Raw genomic sequence first — 14955 nt, 5'->3', positions numbered from 1 at the left:
TCACGCGTCCACACAGTCGCCGCCAGGCCGTAGCGTACCCCGTTGCCCTTAGCGACAGCATCGTCTTCACCGTCGAAGGGGTTGACGCAGACGACGGGGCCGAAGATCTCGTCTTGCATCACACGGGACGACTCAGCTACGCCGGCGATGACGGTGGGACGCATGAAGTAGCCGCTGGTGTTACGTTGCGGGAGCACCAGCGGGTCCTCGCCCTCCCCACACAGCACCGTGGCACCCTCCGACCGAGCCAGGGTCACGAAGCTACGCACCTGGAGGGACAGGTTAGACAGGTGTATATGTTAATATAACCATAACACAGACCAGGGTCAGGAAGCTACGTACCTGGATGGGGGAGGGACAGGTTAGACAGGTGTATATGTTAATATAACAGTAACACAGACCAGGGTCAGGAAGCTACGTATCTGGATGGGGGAGGGACAGGTTAGACAGGTGTATATGTTAATATAACCATAACACAGACCAGGGTCACGAAGCTACGTACCTGGAGGGACAGGTTAGACAGGTGTATATGTTAATATAACCATAACACAGACCAGGGTCAGGAAGCTACGTACCTGGATGGGGGAGGGACAGGTTAGACAGGTGTATATGTTAATATAACCATAACACAGACCAGGGTCACGAAGCTACGTACCTGGATGGGGGAGGGACAGGTTAGACAGGTGTATATGTTAATATAACCATAACACAGACCAGGGTCAGGAAGCTACGTACCTGGATGGGGGAGGGACAGGTTAGACAGGTGTATATGTTAATATAACCATAACACAGACCAGGGTCAGGAAGCTACGTAACCTAGATGGGGGGCTGCCAAGGTAAATAACATGCGTGGATGGAAAGACAGATTTCACCACTAGTCCTAGAGATTCCTGTAACATCCCTATTTAAATCAAGGCAGCCACTCCAAAAAACATGATATATACACTAACGTTGAGAAGTTTGGGGTCACTTAGAAATGTCCCTGTTTTTGAAAGAAAAGCATTTTTTTTGTCCATTAAAATAACGTCAAATTGATCAGAAACACAGTGTAGACATTGTTAATGTTGTAAATGACTATTGTAGCTGGAAACGGCTGATTTTTAATGGAATATCTACATAGGTGTACAGAGGCCCATTATCAGCAACCATCACTCCTGTGTTCCAATGGCACGTTGTGTTAGCTAATACAAGTTTATCATTTTAAAAGGCTAATTGATCATTAGAAAACCATTTTGCAATTATGTTGGCACAGCTGAAAACTGTTGTCCTGATTAAAGAAGCAATAAAACTGGCCTTCTTTAGACTAGTTGAGTATCTGGAGCATCAGCATTTGCGGGTTCGATTACAGGCTCGTTCTGACCTTAGTTCCTTTGTTATGTCTTTGTTTTAGGTTGGTTTTAGGTTGGTCAGGGTGTGAGTTGGGTGGGTTTGTCTATGTTCCGTTTTCTATGTTGTGTTTATGTGTTTGGCCTGGTATGGTTCTCAATCAGCGGCAGGTGTCGTTCGTTGTCTCTGATTGAGAACCATATTTAGGTAGCCTTTTCCCACCTGTGTTTCGTAGGTGTTTATTTTCTGTTCTGTGTTTGTAATTCACCGTTCAGGACTGTTTTCGTTTCGTTCTCGTGTTTTGTTGTGTTTTGTTCGAGTCTTCGTTTTCATTAAAGGAGAATATGAATACTCACCACGCTGCACCTTGGTCCTCCTCTCTCACCCAAAGGACCAAGCAGTGTGATAACGGGCAGCAGCAGCAGCGGCCGAAATCTCAAGACTCCTAGACGTGGGAGGAGATTATGAAAGGAGAAGGACTGGGCCCTGGGCTCAGGCTGGAGAATATCGCCGCCCCAAAGCAGAGCTGGAGGCAGCGAAAGCTGAGCGGCGGTGGTATGAGGAGGCAGCACGGCAGCGCGGCTGGGACGAGAGGCAGCCACAAAAATGTATTGGGGGGGCACACGGGGAGTATGGCGAAGTCAGGTAGGAGAACTGCGCCAACTTCCCATGCTTACCGTGGAGAGAGAGGGACCGGGCAGGCACCGTGTTATGCCGTGAGGAGCACGGTGTCCCCAGTGAGCAGCGCCTCGTATCGGCCGGGCTAGAGCCAGGTGCCATGAAGCCGGCTCAGCGCATCTGGTCTCCAGTGCGTCTCCTTGGGCCAGGGTCAGCAGTGTATCAAATACTTGTTCTCCCCACTGTATATATGCTTATTTCTCTCAATTTCAGGAACAAATTTAAATACACAGAGATACCGTGATGAGATCCCGAGGCCCTTTCTCGTGTCATTCATCCGCCGTCATCACCTCATGTTTCAGCATGATAATGCACTGCCCCATGTCGCAAGGATCTGTACACAATTCCTGGAAGCTGAAAATGTCCCAGTTCTTCCATGGCCTGCATGCTCACCAGACATGTCACCCATTGAGCATGTTTGGGATGCTCTGGATTGTTGTGTACAACAGTGCGTTCCAGTTCCCGCCAATATCCAGCAACTTCACACAGCCATTGAAGAGGTAGTGGGACAACATTTCACAGGCCACAATCAACAGCCTGATCAACTCTGTGTGAAGGAGATGTGTCACGCTGCATGAGGCAAATGGTGGTCACACCACATACTGACTGGTTTTCTAATCCACGCCCCCAAAACATTTTTTTACGATATCTTGTGACCAACAGATGCACATCTGTATTCCCATCAATAGATTAGGGCCTAATACCTTTATTTCCCCAATTGACTGATTTCCTGATGTGAAGTATGTAGATAATGATTTTTAATAACATGATCTTCGAGAACTAACAGAATAAAATCCAGACAGTCGGGGAGAAGTAACAACGATTTTGATTTTGGTTATAATGTTTGAGTCACTCAGATAGCATAAGAACACAGCAATAGCCATGGCATTAGCCATCATCCCCTTCTAGACCATTGATTGGCCAGCTCATCCTCCTCTAGTAGACCGCTGATTGGCCAGCTCATCCCCCTCTAGACCGCTGATTGGCCAGCTCATCCCCCTCTAGACCGCTGATTGGCCAGCTCATCCCCCTCTAGACCGCTGATTGGCCAGCTCATCCTCCTCAGAAGTATGACATCATACTCTAGGAAATAGACAGCATTTTTCAAAACGGTCTGTTTGAGATACAAGATTGAGGTGGGATTGAGGTGGGATTGAGGTGAGATTGAGGTGGGATTGAGGTGGGATTGAGGTGGGATTGAGGTGGGATTGAGGTGGGATTGAGGTGGGATTGAGGTGAGATTGAGGTGGGATTGAGGTGGGATTGAGGTGGGATTGAGGTGGGATTGAGGTGAGATTGAGGTGAGATTGAGGTGGGATTGAGGTGGGATTGAGGTGGGATTGAGGTGAGATTGAGGTGGGATTGAGGTGGGATTGAGGTGGGATTGAGGTGGGATTGAGGTGAGATTGAGGTGGGAATGAGGTGAGATTGAGGTGGGATTGAGGTGGGATTGAGGTGAGATTGAGGTGGGATTGAGGTGAGATTGAGGTGAGATTGAGGTGAGATTGAGGTGGGATTGAGGTGGGATTGAGGTGAGATTGAGGTGGGATTGAGGTGGGATTGAGGTGGGATTGAGGTGGGATTGAGGTGAGATTGAGGTGGGATTGAGGTGGGATTGAGGTGGGATTGAGGTGGGATTGGGAGGTGGGATTGAGGTGGGATTGAGGTGGGATTGAGGTGGGATTGAGGTGAGATTGAGGTGGGATTGAGGTGGGATTGAGGTGAGATTGAGGTGGGATTGAGGTGGGATTGAGGTGGGATTGAGGTGGGATTGAGGTGGGATTGAGGTGGGATTGAGGTGGGATTGAGGTGAGATTGAGGTGGGATGGAGGTGGGATTGAGGTGGGATTGAGGTGGGATTGAGGTGGGATTGAGGTGGGATTGAGGTGGGATTGAGGTGGGATTGAGGTGAGATTGAGGTGGGATTGAGGTGGGATTGAGGTGGGATTGAGGTGGGATTGAGGTGGGATTGAGGTGGGATTGAGGTGGGATTGAGGTGAGATTGAGGTGGGATTGAGGTGGGATTGAGGTGAGATTGAGGTGAGATTGAGGTGGGATTGAGGTGGGATTGAGGTGGGATTGAGGTGAGATTGAGGTGGGATTGAGGTGGGATTGAGGTGAGATTGAGGTGAGATTGAGGTGGGATTGAGGTGGGATTGAGGTGGGATTGAGGTGAGATTGAGGTGGGATTGAGGTGGGATTGAGGTGGGATTGAGGTGAGATTGAGGTGAGATTGAGGTGGGATTGAGGTGGGATTGAGGTGAGATTGAGGTGGGATTGAGGTGGGATTGAGGTGGGATTGAGGTGGGATTGAGGTGAGATTGAGGTGGGATTGAGGTGAGATTGAGGTGGGATGGAGGATTGTTGAAGTAAACATTTTTTGTTCTTTAATGTATGCTTTGGCCACAAATACGAGTATAGGATGAGTCAACAACATTATTTGGGTTACAGAGTTAACGGAATATTCACTTTTAAAAGTGACTTTAAAACCACACATTTTCTCTCTGCCCAAGGGGAAAGTGTGTGGAATTGCAGGAAATTCGTTTTAAATTAGTTTTAAATGAGTTTTAAATTAGCTTTAAGGTCCAATGCAGCTATTTTTCCCTTCTCAATGTCAAATCATTTCTGGGTAATAATTAACTACCTTACTGTGATTGTTTTCAATTAAAATGGTCAAAAAAAAAATCAAAGAACAAGGCTTCTGCCAGGACTGTAACTTAGTGGGGAGAGGAAACCTGAAAACTAGCTGCTACTGGCAGAGAGGTTTGGTCCTCCATCTTATTGGTGATGTCACAAGGCAGGCCAAAACTCCATCCCACCAGAAACTAAATCCTAGGGGAAACACTGTTAATACCCTGTATATTATTTGATTTTGATTTGATTTGATTTGATTTATTATGTGACGTCATACCTTCTCCAGGTGTTCCCTGCTGACCAGAGCTCCGTTGTTGTTGTCGGGGTCGGAGGGAGCACCAGTTTTCCATTCCCGCGCGGCCGCCACAAACCTCTTCAGGAACTCTGGGTAAATACTCCTCTCTACGTAGATCCTACTGGTGCACAGACAGATCTCACCCTGGTGAGGAGGAGGAGGAGGAGGGGGAGGGGGAGGAGGATGAGGAGGAAGAGGAGGAGGAAGAGGAGGAGGTAGAGGAGGAAGAAGAGGAGGAAGAGGAGGAGGAAGAGGAGGAGGAAGAGGAGGAAGAGGGGGAGGAGGAGGAAGAGGAAGAGGGGAAGAGGAGGAGGAAGAGGGGGAGGAGGAGGAAGAGGGGGAGGAGGAAGAGGGGGAGGAGGATGAGGAGGATGAGGAGGAGGATGAGGAAGAAGAAGAGATGAGGAGGAAGAAGAGGAAGAGGAGGAAGAGGGGGAGGAGGAGGAGGAGGAAGAAGAAGAGGAAGAGGATGAAGAGGAGGAGGAGGAGGATGAAGAGGAGGAGGAGGAGGAGGATGAAGAGAAGGAGGAGGAGGATGAAGAGGAGGAGGAGGATGAGGAAGAGGAGGAGGAGGAGGATGAAGAGGAGGAGGAGGATGAGGAGGAGGATGAGGAGGAGGATGAGGAGGAGGAAGAGGATGAGGAAGAAGAAGAGGAAGAGGAGGAAGAGGGGGAGGAGGATGAGGAGGAAGAGGGGGGAGGAGGAGGAGGAGGAGGAGAAGAAGAAGAGGAAGAGGATGAAGAGGAGGAGGAGGAGGATGAAGAGGAGGAGGAGGATGAAGAGGAGGAGGAGGAGGATGAAGAGGAGGATGAGGAGGAGGATGAGGAGGATGAGGAGGAGGATGAGGAGGAGGAAGAAGATGAAGAAGAAGAAGAGGAAGAGGAGGAAGAGGGGGAGGAGGATGAGGAGGAGGAGGAGGATGAAGAGGAGGAGGAGGATGAAGAGGAGGAGGAGGATGAGGAGGAGGATGAGGATGAGGAGGATGAGGAGGAGGAAGAAGAGGAGGAAGAGGAGGAAGAGGGGGAGGAAGAGGAAGTAGGTCACCTTACTGTCAGCTAGCAAAAATGTGAGAAATGTCACCACCATGTGGCCAACACATGAACTTGCAACATCTGTTATAGAGGGTCATTCAGAAGAGTTTCATGTATAAACGGTCATGAACACAGCCGATATGATTCCTCATTCTACATGACAGAGAACATGACACTTCTACCAATGCATTTATTTTATCTAAGCATTCTATAATGTTTCATCATCTCACTCAACTGCAAACTCAATGTTCCACGATTGGTCAGACTTTTATTTTTTACCTTTATTTAACTAGGCAAGTCAGTTTTAAGAACAAATTCTGATGATGCTCTCGTACTGTTGGCCCATCCTGAGTCCCCCTCTTACCCTATTGGCCCATTCTGAGTCCCCCTCTTACCCTATTGGCTCACCCTGAGTCCCCCTCTTACCCTATTGGCTCATCCTGAGTCCCCCTCTTACCCTATTGGCTCATCCTGAGTCCCCCTCTTACCCTATTGGCTCATCCTGAGTCCCCCTCTTACCCTATTGGCTCATCCTGAGTCCCCCTCTTACCCTATTGGCTCATCCTGAGTCCCCCTCTTACCCTATTGGCCCATCCTGAGTACCCCTCTTACCCTATTGGCTCATCCTGAGTCCCTCTCTCACTCTATTGACCTATCCTGAGTCTTACTCTCACCTGATTGGAGAAGGAGGATCGTACGGTGGTGGTGACAGCTTGGTCTAGGTCAGCGTCTGAGAAGACGATGGCGGGGTTCTTCCCGCCCAGCTCCAGGCTCAGCTTCTTACAGAACGGAGCCGAGCGCTCTGTGATCCGCTGGGCCGTCGCCGTGGAGCCCGTGAAACTGACCAATGGGACGTCAGGGTGGCCCACGAGAGCATCGCCCGCCCGCGGGCCGGTGCCGAACACCATGTTGACCACACCCGGAGGAAACCCTGGGGGGAGAGAGAAGGGAGAAGAGGAGAAGAGTAGAGGAGAAGAGGAGAAGAGAAGAGTGGAGGAGAAGAGAAGAGTGGAGGAGAAGAGGAGAAGAGAAGAGTGGAGGAGAAGAGGAGAAGAGAAGAGTGGAGGAGAAGAGAAGAGTGGAGGAGAAGAGGAGAAGAGTGGAGGAGAAGAGGAGAAGAGGAGAGGAGAAGAAGAGTGGAGGAGAAGAGGAGAGGAGAAGAGAAGAAGAGGAGAAGAGAAGAGAAGAAGAGGAGAAGAGAAGAGTGGAGGAGAAGAGGAGAGGAGAAGAAGAGTGGAGGAGAAGAGGAGAGGAGAAGAAGCGTGGAGGAGAAGAGGAGAGGAGAAGAAGAGTGGAGGAGAAGAGGAGAGGAGAAGAAGAGTGGAGGAGAAGAGGAGAGGAGAAGAGGAGGAGAAGAAGAGTGGAGGAGAAGAGGAGAGGAGAAGAAGAGTGGAGGAGAAGAGGAGAGGAGAAGAAGAGTGGAGGAGAAGAGGAGAGGAGAAGAGGAGGAGAAGAAGAGTGGAGGAGAAGAGGAGAGGAGAAGAAGAGTGGAGGAGAAGAGGAGAGGAGAAGAGGAGAGGAGAAGAAGAGTGGAGGAGAAGAGGAGAAGAGTGGAGGAGAAGAGGAGAAGAGGAGAGGAGAAGAAGAGTGGAGGAGGAGAGGAGAAGAGTGGAGGAGAAGAGGAGAAGAGGAGAGGAGAAGAAGAGTGGAGGAGAAGAGGAGAGGAGAAGAGGGGAGGAGAAGAAGAGTGGAGGAGAAGAGGAGAGGAGAAGAGAAGAAGAGGAGAAGAGAAGAGAAGAAGAGGAGAAGAGAAGAGTGGAGGAGAAGAGGAGAGGAGAAGAAGAGTGGAGGAGAAGAGGAGAGGAGAAGAGAAGAAGAGGAGAGGAGAAGAGAAGAAGAGAAGAGTGGAGGAGAAGAGGAGAGGAGAAGAAGAGTGGAGGAGAAGAGGAGAGGAGAAGAAGAGTGGAGGAGAAGAGGAGAGGAGAAGAAGAGAAGAGTGGAGGAGAAGAAGAGGAGAAGAGGAGAAGAGAAGAGGAGAAGAGGAGGAGAAGAGAAGAGGAGAAGAGGAGGAGAAGAGAAGAGGAGAAGAGAAGAGCAGAGAAGAGGAGAGGAGGAGAAGAGGAGAGGAGGAGAAGAGGAGAGGAGGAGAGGAGAGGAGGAAAAGAGGAGAGGAGGAGAGGAGAAGAGGAGAAGAGGAGAGGAGAAGAGGAGAAGAGAAGAAGAGAAGAGGAGAAGGGATGGAAAAGAGAGAGAGAAATGGGGAGAGAAAGAGGAGTTTGCTTTCGCCAGTCTAGTTTTTCACCAGTGTCATTGCTGATTAGTTGTAATGAAGTGAGGTGTGTTGCATTGTGGGTAGCGTAGTCCTACCGGCCTCCTCCAGTAGTTTGCACATCATCCAGGCGGTTACCGAGGTCATCTCGCTGGGCTTAGCAACCACCGTGTTGCCCGTAGCAACAGCCGGAGCGATCTTCCAGGTGAGCAGGTATAGAGGCAGGTTCCAGGGACTGATCAGACCAGCTACACACACACACACACACACACACACACACACACACACACACACAGAGAGAGAATCAGAAAGAGTTGGTCAGTTAATAAAACCACTCCTATATAAACCTAGTAGTAGAGACCTTCACTCTCTGTGTCTCAAATGGCACCCTATTCCCTTCATAGTGCACTACTGTTGACCAGGGCTCTCTGGCACCCTATTCCCTTCATAGTGCACTACTGTTGACCAGGGCTCTATGGTACCCTATTCCCTTCATAGTGCACTACTGTTGACCAGGGCTCTATGGTACCCTATTCCCTTCATAGTGCACTACTGTTGACCAGGGCTCTATGGCACCCTATTCCCTTCATAGTGCACTACTGTTGACCAGGGCTCTATGGTACCCTATTCCCTTCATAGTGCTGTTGACCAGGGCTCTATGGTACCCTATTCCCTTCATAGTGCTGTTGACCAGGGCTCATAGGGTTCTGGTCTAAAGTAGTGCAACTATATAGGGAATAGGGTGCCATTTGAGAGATTCCCTGACTGCAATACCCATAACAAACAAGGCTCCTCTAACCTATAAACATTTCCCTTTAAACAGGACTGTAAAGGGTTTGCACACATTTCAGCGAATGTGGATCTCCTGTTGTCTGAGGATCTCCCGTTGTCTGAGGATCTCCCGTTGTCTGAGGATCTCCCGTTGTCTGAGGATCTCCCGTTGTCTGAGGATCTCCTGTTGTCTGAGGATCTCCTGTTGTCTGAGGATCTCCTGTTGTCTGAGGATCTCCTGTTGTCTGAGGATCTCCTGTTGTCTGAGGATCTCCTGTTGTCTGAGGATCTCCTGTTGTCTGAGGATCTCCTGTTGTCTGAGGATCTCCTGTTGTCTGAGGATCTCCTGTTGTCTGTGGATCTCCTGTTGTCTGAGGATCTCCTGTTGTCTGAGGATCTCCTGTTGTCTGTGGATCTCCTGTTGTCTGAGGATCTCCTGTTGTCTGAGGATCTCCTGTTGTCTGAGGATCTCCTGTTGTCTGAGGATCTCCTGTTGTCTGAGGATCCCTGTTGTCTGAGGATCTCCCGTTTTCTGAGGATCTCCCACCTGAGGATCTCCTGTTGTCTACTGATTGTGCAGCTCTCTGAGGATCTCCTGTTGTCTACTGATTGTGCAGCTCTCTGAGGATCTCCTTGTCTACTGATTGTGCAGCTCTCTGAGGATCTCCTGTTGTCTGAGGATCTCCTGTTGTCTACTGATGGCAGCTCTCTGAGGATCTCCTGTTGTCTGAGGATCTCCTGTTGTCTACTGAGGGCTCTCTGAGGATCTCCTGTTGTCTACTGATCGTGCAGCTCTCTGAGGATCTCCTGTTGTCTACTGATCGTGCAGCTCTCTGAGGATCTCCTGTTGTCTACTGATCGTGCAGCTCTCTGAGGATCTCCTGTTGTCTACTGATCGTGCAGCTCTCTGAGGATCTCCTGTTGTCTACTGATCGTGCAGCTCTCTGAGGATCTCCTGTTGTCTACTGATCGTGCAGCTCTCTGAGGATCTCCTGTTGTCTACTGATCGTGCAGCTCTCTGAGGATCTCCTGTTGTCTACTGATCGTGCAGCTCTCTGAGGATCTCCTGTTGTCTACTGATCGTGCAGCTCTCTGAGGATCTCCTGTTGTCTACTGATCGTGGCTCTCTGAGGATCTCCTGTTGTCTACTGATCGTGCAGCTCTCTGAGGATCTCCTGTTGTCTACTGATCGTGCAGCTCTCTGAGGATCTCCTGTTGTCTACTGATCGTGCAGCTCTCTGAGGATCTCCTGTTGTCTACTGATCGTGCAGCTCTCTGAGGATCTCCTGTTGTCTACTGACTGCTCTCTGAGGATCTCCTGTTGTCTACTGATCGTGCAGCTCTCTGAGGATCTCCTGTTGTCTACTGATCATGCAGCTCTCTGAGGATCTCCTGTTGTCTACTGATCGTGCAGCTCTCTGAGGATCTCCTGTTGTCTGAGGATCTCCTGTTGTCTACTGATCGTGCAGCTCTCTGAGGATCTCCTGTTGTCTACTGATCGTGCAGCTCTCTGAGGATCTCCTGTTGTCTACTGATCGTGCAGTGAGCTGACTGACACATTTATTGGCATGATTCTACATGTAAAATTGTTTTGCACTCTAAGTTCTCTCAGCAGGCAATCACTATTGGTGTGTCTGAGTCAAATACTATTGGTGTGTCTGAGTCAATCACTATTGGTGTGTCTGAGTCAAATACTATTGGTGTGTCTGAGTCAATCACTATTGGTGTGTCTGAGTCAAATACTATTGGTGTGTCTGAGTCAATCACTATTGGTGTGTCTGAGTCAATCACTATTGGTGTGTCTGAGTCAATCACTATTGGTGTGTCTGAGTCAATCACTATTGGTGTGTCTGAGTCAATCACTATTGGTGTGTCTGAGTCAATCACTATTGGTGTGTCTGAGTCAAATACTATTGGTGTGTCTGAGTCAAATACTATTGGTGTGTCTGAGTCAAATACTATTGGTGTGTCTGAGTCAAATACTATTGGTGTGTCTGAGTCAAATACTATTGGTGTGTCTGAGTCAATCACTATTGGTGTGTCTGAGTCAAATACTATTGGTGTGTCTGAGTCAAATACTATTGGTGTGTCTGAGTCAAATACTATTGGTGTGTCTGAGCCTGGAGACAGCTTTATAACTTCAAAAGCTTTTAGTTCATCAAGGCCCGGTCTTACACCCTCCCCCCCCACACACACAGACTTCCCCCACACACACACAGACTTCCCCCACACACACAGACCCCCCCACAGACAGCTAGGACTCACCCACTCCCACAGGACTACGGATGGTGTAGTTGACACAGCCCAGATGGTCCATGGTAGTACAGTCGGTGGTGTGGTGGAGAACAGAAGAGGCAAAGAACCGGAAGTTATCGACCGCCCGCGGGACATCCACCGTACGGGCAAACATTACGGTTTTACCTGGAACACAGACAGACACACAGGAGGTAACGGTTTTACCTGGAACACAGTCAGACACACGAGGTAACGGTTTTACCTGGAACACAGTCAGACACACAGGAGGTAACGGTTTAACCTGGAACAGAGTAATACAGTCGCAGGGGGAAACTGTTTAACCTGGAACACAGTAATACAGTCGCAGGGGGAAACTGTTTAACCTGGAACACAGTAATACAGTCGCAGGGGGAAACTGTTTAACCTGGAACACAGTAATACAGTCGCAGGGGGAAACTGTTTAACCTGGAACACAGTAATACAGTCGCAGGGGGAAACTGTTTAACCTGGAACACAGTAATACAGTCGCAGGGGAAACTGTTTAACCTGGAACACAGTAATACAGTCGCAGGGGGTTTAAACTGTTTAACCTGGAACACAGTAATACAGTCGCAGGGGGAAACTGTTTAACCTGGAGCACAGTAATACAGTCGCAGGAGGACACTGTTTAACCTGGAACACAGTAATACAGTCGCAGGGGGAAACTGTTTAACCTGGAACACAGTAATACAGTCACAGGGGGAAACTGTTTAACCTGGAACACAGTAATAGTCACAGGAGGACACTGTTTAACTTCAGCAAGGTAACAATGTTGTAATGTCAAGCACAATCAAAAGCTATGGTGTATTTAAGAGTCAGAATGTGTAGTCAAATGGTCTTGTTGTGGTCCAGACTTCCCAGCCAAATTTCTATCAGATCAGGGGTTAGGGGTCAGCACCTTGGTCTCGTGACTCTGCCTGGGCCAACTCTTCCAGTTGAGCTTCCATCAGGTCAGCCAGTTTTTTCATCACCTGACCTCTCTCAGCTGGGCTACGGGCTGACCAATCAGGGAATGCCTCTCTAGCGGCCTGCACCGCAGCCTCCACCTGCAACCAATCAGGACAGGGTTGGTGTGTGTGTGTGTGTGTGTGTCAAGCCAAACGTCATGTAACTGCAGTCCATAAACAGAGGTGGAAAAAGAACCCAGTTTTCATACCTGAGTAAAAGTAAATATATCCTTAATAGAAAATGACTATATTAAAAGTGAAAGTCACCCAGTAAAACACTACTTGAGTAAAAGTCTAAAAGTATTTGGTTTTAAATATACTTTAAGTATCAAAAGTACAAGTATGAATAATTTCAAATGTCTTATATTAAGCAAACCAGACAACACAATTTTCTTGTTTTTTAAATTTACAGATAGCCAGTTCAACACTCATGTGTGTGTGTTTAGTGAGTCCACCATATCAGAGGCAGTAGGGATGACCAGGGATGTTCTCTGTTTAGTGAGTCCACCATATCAGAGGCAGTAGGGATGACCAGGGATGTTCTCTGTTTAGTGAGTCCACCAGATCAGAGGCAGTAGGGATGACCAGGGATGTTCTCTGTTTAGTGAGTCCACCAGATCAGAGGCAGTAGGGATGACCAGGGATGTTCTCTGTTTAGTGAGTCCTCCAGATCAGAGGCAGTAGGGATGACCAGGGATGTTCTCTGTTTAGTGAGTCCTCCAGATCAGAGACAGTAGGGATGACCAGGGATGTTCTCTGTTAAGTGAGTCCACTAGTTCAGAGGCAGTAGTGATGACCAGGGATGTTCTCTGTTTAGTGAGTCCTCCAGATCAGAGGCAGTAGGGATGACCAGGGATGTTCTCTGTTTAGTGAGTCCTCCAGATCAGAGGCAGTAGGAATGACCAGGGATGTTCTCTGTTTAGTGATCCACCAGATCAGAGGCAGTAGGGATGACCAGGGATGTTCTCTGTTTAGTGAGTCCTCCAGATCAGAGGCAGTAGGAATGACCAGGGATGTTCTCTGTTTAGTGAGTCCACCAGATCAGAGGCAGTAGAGATGACCAGGGATGTTCTCTGTTTAGTGAGTCCACCAGATCAGAGGCAGTAGGGATGACCAGGGATGTTCTCTGTTTAGTGAGTCCTCCAGATCAGAGGCAGTAGGGATGACCAGGGATGTTCTCTGTTTAGTGAGTCCTCCAGATCAGAGGCAGTAGGGATGACCATGGGATGTTCTCTGTTTAGTGAGTCCACCAGATCAGAGGCAGTAGGGATGACCAGGGATGTTCTCTGTTTAGTGAGTCCTCCAGATCAGAGGCAGTAGGGATGACCAGGGATGTTCTCTGTTTAGTGAGTCCACCAGATCAGAGGCAGTAGGGATGACCAGGGATGTTCTCTGTTTTGTGAGTCCACCAGATCAGAGGCAGTAGGGATGACCAGGGATGTTCTCTGTTTAGTGAGTCCTCCAGATCAGAGGCTGTAGGGATGACCAGGGATGTTCTCTGTTTAGGGAGTCCTCCAGATCAGAGGCAGTAGGGATGACCAGGGATGTTCTCTGTTTAGTGAGTCCTCCAGATCAGAGGCAGTAGGGATGACCAGGGATGTTCTCTGTTTAGTGAGTCCACCAGATCAGAGGTAGTAGGGATGACCAGGGATGTTCTCTGTTTAGTGAGTCCTCCAGATCAGAGGCAGTAGGGATGACCAGGGATGTTCTCTGTTTAGTGAGTCCACCAGATCAGAGGCAGTAGGGATAACCAGGGATGTTCTCTGTTTAGTGAGTCCACCAGATCAGAGGCAGTAGGGATGACCAGGGATGTTCTCTGTTTAGTGATCCACCAGATCAGAGGCAGTAAGGATGACCAGGGATGTTCTCTGTTTAGTGAGTCCACCAGATCAGAGGCAGTAGGGATGACCAGGGATGTTCTCTGTTTAGTGAGTCCACCAGATCAGAGGCAGTAGGGATGACCAGGGATGTTCTCTGTTTAGTGATCCACCAGATCAGAGGCAGTAGGGATGACCAGGGATGTTCTCTGTTTAGTGAGTCCACCAGATCAGAGGCAGTAGGGATGACCAGGGATGTTCTCTGTTTAGTGATCCACCAGATCAGAGGCAGTAGAGATGACCAGGGATGTTCTCTGTTTAGTGATCCTCCAGATCAGAGGCAGTAGTGATGACCAGGGATGTTCTCTATTTAGTGATCCACCAGATCAGAGGCAGTAGAGATGACCAGGGATGTTCTCTGTTTAGTGAGTCCTCCAGATCAGAGGCAGTAGGGATGACCAGAGATGTTCTCTGTTTAGTGATCCACCAGATCAGAGGCAGTAGGGTTGACCAGAGATGTTCTCTGTTTAGTGAGTCCTCCAGATCAGAGGCAGTAGGGATGACCAGAGATGTTCTCTGTTTAGTGATCCACCAGATCAGAGGCAGTAGGGTTGACCAGAGATGTTCTCTGTTTAGTGAGTCCTCCAGATAAGAGGCAGTAGGGATGACCAGGGATGTTCTCTGTTTAGTGATCCACCAGATCAGAGGCAGAAGAGATGACCATGGATGTTCTCTGTTTAGTGATCCTCCAGATCAGAGGCAGTAGTGATGACCAGGGATGTTCTCTGTTTAGTGATCCACCAGATCAGAGGCAGTAGGGATGACCAGGGATGTTCTCTGTTTTGTGAGTCCACCAGATCAGAGGCAGTAGGGATGACCAGGGATGTTCTCTGTTTAGTGAGTCCTCCAGATCAGAGGCAGTAGGGATGACCAGGGATGTTCTCTGTTTAGTGAGTCCTCCAGATCAGAGGCA

The 14955-nt window shown here is 48.9% G+C and overlaps 1 protein-coding gene across 1 annotated transcript in view; it reads right to left on the bottom strand.

Moving 5' to 3' along the window:
* aldh8a1 (aldehyde dehydrogenase 8 family, member A1) overlaps positions 1 to 14955 on the bottom strand; it is a 28136-nt gene that overhangs the window by 349 nt on the left and 12832 nt on the right. Inside the window, exons 2-7 of the mRNA XM_042301116.1 lie at positions 12117 to 12264; positions 11210 to 11365; positions 8272 to 8421; positions 6639 to 6895; positions 4916 to 5077; positions 1 to 269 (exon numbers count right to left, since the gene is read on the bottom strand). The exon at positions 1 to 269 is cut by the window's left edge and continues 349 nt beyond it. Of these exons, the coding sequence (XP_042157050.1) occupies positions 1 to 269; positions 4916 to 5077; positions 6639 to 6895; positions 8272 to 8421; positions 11210 to 11365; positions 12117 to 12264 (1142 nt within the window). The remainder of the gene's footprint in view (positions 270 to 4915; positions 5078 to 6638; positions 6896 to 8271; positions 8422 to 11209; positions 11366 to 12116; positions 12265 to 14955) is intronic.

The sequence above is a fragment of the Oncorhynchus tshawytscha genome, linkage group LG18 (assembly GCF_018296145.1).
Source record: "Oncorhynchus tshawytscha isolate Ot180627B linkage group LG18, Otsh_v2.0, whole genome shotgun sequence".
Taxonomy (NCBI): Eukaryota; Metazoa; Chordata; class Actinopteri; order Salmoniformes; family Salmonidae; genus Oncorhynchus; species Oncorhynchus tshawytscha.
This window is presented reverse-complemented; position numbering and strand designations above follow the sequence as displayed.